The 4,609-nt window shown below is 38.3% G+C and overlaps 1 protein-coding gene across 1 annotated transcript; it reads right to left on the bottom strand.

Moving 5' to 3' along the window:
* On the bottom strand, positions 1-1,195 carry cldn33b (claudin 33b). The gene has a single exon (XM_056258810.1). The coding sequence runs from the start codon at positions 917-919 to the stop codon at positions 254-256; it is 666 nt and encodes a 221-aa protein (XP_056114785.1). The 5' UTR covers positions 920-1,195; the 3' UTR covers positions 1-253.
* Positions 1,196-4,609: the final 3,414 nt, after the last annotated feature.

Raw genomic sequence — 4,609 nt, 5'->3', positions numbered from 1 at the left:
TATTGGCAACCTTTTAATATTAATACTTCATTGATAAGACATAATTAAACAGTATACTCAGATACTGGAGGATTAATGCAACATAATATTTACCTGTTTCATTGGTTTGATTGATCTATACATTAAACTTAAACATTTTCCAGAGGGGAAAAATGATTATTTAAAGATCAATTCAAAAAGTTTTTTCCTGTATAAACGTTTTTTCCCCTGCCCCATCAACATTAACAGTCATTTCAGGACACTGAGGATCATCTCAAACATACTCTGTCCGTTTTCTCGAACCATCGACAGTTCTGATCTCCTGCCTTTGATGGTGATACACCAGATTTGCTTCACTGTATCTTGAGTCAGTGCAAGACGTAAATAACAGGATCCCTGCCACAATGTCGAGAAGTGCTGCGGACCAGCCGATGAACAGCGCGTCCCCAAACTCTGAACGGGGCAACACGTGAGGTGTGCTCTCATCGAAGAACTTCCTGACAACATGATGAGCGACGTAGGAAACGGGAGTGAACACCAACATTCCAGCGATGCATAAAAACACAGCAGCCGAGATCTTCAAACCTCGCTTGGTCCGTCGTCCCTCCTCGCTCTTGCAGCAATTGATCTGACTCATGGCAGGGATGGCGAGGAGAAGTCCGAGAAGACATGTGGCATCCGACAGGCATATTAGAACACGGGCCAGCATCCACATGTGATCGAGGCCTAGGAGAGTGTCATAGGGCCGGCACTCCGTGCCAATCACCTCGTGGAACACGCACGACTCCCAAAGCCCTTGTTCGTGGCTCTCCAAGGTAAATAGTTCAGTAGAAAGTGACAGCCACTGAGGCATAATGGTGGCCGCCAGGGAACAAAACCAGCCCCCCATCCCGATCAGCATCCCCAGAATTTCCAGAGCCACATTGCAAGGGTTTGTCATGGTTACCTCTGACTACCGTGTCCCTCTCGGGGTTCAACGGCCTTCGGAACCTCAAGAACCTCTTTCTCGATGAGAGAAATGAGAGAGGAATGAAGAGTATGAGAAGAACAAAGCACCTTGGATCCTGATATTGTACAGTTCTGCTGGCAGGTTCTTCACAGTCCGTCAGTCTTCAGCAAGAGGCACTCATCATCTCAGCACAGGAGGTAGAGGAGGTGTACACATGGGGAGAGAGGGCACTCAAACTTTAGGCCCTGCCCTCTAGGATCCTTTTCAGAGAGAGAGAGAGAGAGAGAGAGAGAGAGAGAGCAAGAGAGAGGGAGAGATCTTTTTATTCAGACTCCAATCTGGCAGCAGGAGACCAAAGGCCACACGGGATGCCATTAAATTGTAGACAGGATGCCATTAAAATCAGGATTGTTGTCATTTTCAAGGGACAAACTGTTTTGATTTTACCACCCCATTAGTTTTTGTTTGTATCTTTTCATTTGATTTCCCTGCTATCGGCAATACCACTTTGCCGTAGGGGTTGCCATGAGGAAAAGAGAAAGGTTTATAAAGGGAGGGAAGTTTTCACTGTTTATCGAGTTTTTTAAGAAACGAGTGGGTGAGAGATAAGCTCCGCTGAGTGCCTGGCAGTCCATTCTTTGACCCACAGCAATTGCAAATATGCAGTGTACCTAACAAGGGATCTTTGATCCATGCCGACTTTAACTCCTGCATGGTTATTTATTTATTAAATTTTTTATTGGAAAAATTAAAAATTTGGATTTATACAGTGGGGTCTGAAATATATATATTTTTGATACATTTTTGGTTACATTTTAGACATTCTTTTGACTAGCCTATAATTAACGTAGCACCTACACGTCTACTAACTCTAATTAGAGAATAAGACTGTTGCGGGTAGAATTAGGGTTAGGTTAGAATAAGTTGACATATACTGAAAAGTTACTTATAGTCTGTAGAATGTCTGTTGGAGGACCATCATAAATAAAGAGTTGGCAGATATTAAGCAGACAGTCTACTAATACTCTAATATGAGTTAGTTGACATGTAGGCCCAATACGTCAACAAAATGTCTAAAGGGGACCATCAAAATAAAGTATTACCACTTTTTTTTTATGACAAATCATATTCTATGCAGAACAATCAAGTGAGAATTTATGTACTGTATGTTCCAGAAGTTTGTACAAATCCTGATGATTCATTTAATTTACCCATGATTGGAGAATGAGAGCATCCTGTGATTCAGTCTGACCATTTTTACAGAAAAGTGTCACAAATTAATCTATTTGATGTCCTATAGAAATAGTGCAGAATCTTTCCATTTATATAATTCATTCACATTTATGCATTTGGGAGACACTTTTATCCAAATCCACTTCCACTGCATTCAAGCTAAATGTTTGGCCAGTATGTGTGTTCCCTGGGAAAGGGAATCGAAACCACTTGGCATTGTTAGTGTCATGCTTCACCAGTTGGGCTACAGAAACATGAAACATTTTTTCCCCCCGATTTTCAATATAGCCTTTTGTGGGCTTTCTGAGTGCAAAGTGGTGCAAGAAAATATCATTTTGAGTTTCAAAGGCCTTCCTATATCACATGCAACATCCTTTTGTGTTAAATATTAAGCTATTAAACATATAGCCTTCATGTTTTGATCAGATTGATCATCATGGTTACTAACAAAAATAACATTTTTAAGTTTTGTGCAATAAAGCGTTGCCATTGATACTCATGTACATCAAAGTATTTTCTTACTGTGCATAAAAAGAAAAAAGGAAATGAGAATGTGACCTGAAGTGTGAGGCTGTCTCATTTGATCTGGCTTCTGCAGCATGTGGAATAGTGTTGAGATAGAAGTGTTCATTGCACTTACAGAATGCCACGTATGGCAGTGGCTGAAGAACAAATCTGTGACGTGAAACAGTGGCTCTCCACAAACACATAATTGGCTCTCAACAAACACATAATTAACACACACACATTTCAGACCTTGTCTGAAAAAGATTTTGATTACAGTTAGTTGAGCAAAAAAATAAAATAAATAAATAATAGAGAAGTTCAGCATGAAAAATTAAAACTCTTTCATCATTTACTCACATTAATGTCATTCCAAACCAATATGATTTTTGGAATCGCACATGGTCACTATTCACTAATGAAAAAGAGTAGCATCAACATTCTTCTAAACTCCTTTTGTGGAACGATACGAGGGTACATTAATTATGACAAAACTGCTGTTTTTATATGATCTATTCTTTTAAATCCCTGTACAAGTTGATAAGGGATGTTGAGGTTATATAATTATTATTATAATAAAGAAATTGAGCTCTAAAGCCACTTCTGGAAATAAATCTATTTCATTGGCCTTGTGTCTTTTCTCTCTCTCTCTCTCTCTCTCTCTCTCTCTCTCTCTCTCTCTCTCTCTCTCTCTCTCTCTCTCTCTCTCTCTCTCTCTCTCTCTCTCTCTCTCTCTCTCTCTCTCTCTCTCTCTCTCTCTCTCTCTCTCTCTCTCTCTCTCTCTCTCTTCCTGATATTTTGTATATTGTTCCACATAATATGTATATTTTCAATGACATTTAAATTAGTTTGACAATAGGCTGAATAAACTACAGCATACAAGTGCACCAGTTTGTTACTTACCATTTTAAAGTATTCAAATGGAAATAGTGTGATGAGGAATGGAAACGGATGAGGAGGAGTAGAAAAACAAAATTTAGATTTATTTCATTCTTCAGGAAATAGTGTGATAAGGAGGGAGCAAGGCGTTTCTAATAAATACACAGAGGTCTGATCTATGATGCCAGCATTAAAGGCTAGAGGTTAGAGGATGGAAAAGATATTACAAACTGGGGACTACAATACTCAAATTTAATTATTTATATGAAGAAATATGCAGAGGTTTAAAATGTGTATAAGGTAAGCCAGTACAGTACGTCATGTGATTGAATATAGGCCTCAGAGAGAGAGAGAAAATGAAATGGGGAAGGTTATATGTTCATGCGACAAACAATAAACAACAAAACAGAACAAATAAAATACTTTGTTTATAAATTATTGTTATAGATAGGCCTACTCACTGGAGTAAAAAATGTGTCAAATGTAGGCTAGACAACACATCTACAACTGTTGCTTCATGTAGAAAAAAAAGAGCTATAGGCTGTAATCCCTAGATGGCGCTCTTATACTAAAAATGGAAACTAAATCAAGTGACTGAAGCGTTTAAGTTTCTGTAAGGTGTAAAAGCCGGTATTTTCTCATTTCTGGAAAATGTTCAAAATTATATTACAACAGTTTAACACGCAATCACGAAAGGAAATAGCCTACGTATGAAATTATGGATAGGGCACTTTTTTTTTTTTACTTTTTTTTTTTAAATAGGCCATAGGCCTACTAGACAAATTACGAGTCTAGTGCTCTAACTTATAATACAATTTAAATAAAATTGACCCAATGAGATAAACGTTGCTTTGAAAAATTATAGGTCTATTTATTATAAATTCTTAAAAACAACAAATCACAAAAATCACACCCATCACATGGGTATAAAAAAAATATGCATCCACTTCCATCAACAACAATCCCAAAATCATACGAGCGCCACTATTGGGTTACTCTCATATACGTATGCATTCGGGGGCGGTGCTTATGCAAATACGCCTGCCCGAATATGGACAGTGTGGA

The sequence above is a fragment of the Rhinichthys klamathensis genome, unplaced genomic scaffold, assembly GCF_029890125.1.
Source record: "Rhinichthys klamathensis goyatoka isolate OS25496 unplaced genomic scaffold, OSU_Roscu_1.1 h1tg000160l_1, whole genome shotgun sequence".
NCBI classification, from domain to species: Eukaryota; Metazoa; Chordata; class Actinopteri; order Cypriniformes; family Leuciscidae; genus Rhinichthys; species Rhinichthys klamathensis.
Note: the sequence above shows the minus strand (reverse complement) of the source record. Positions and strands in the feature narration are given on the sequence as shown.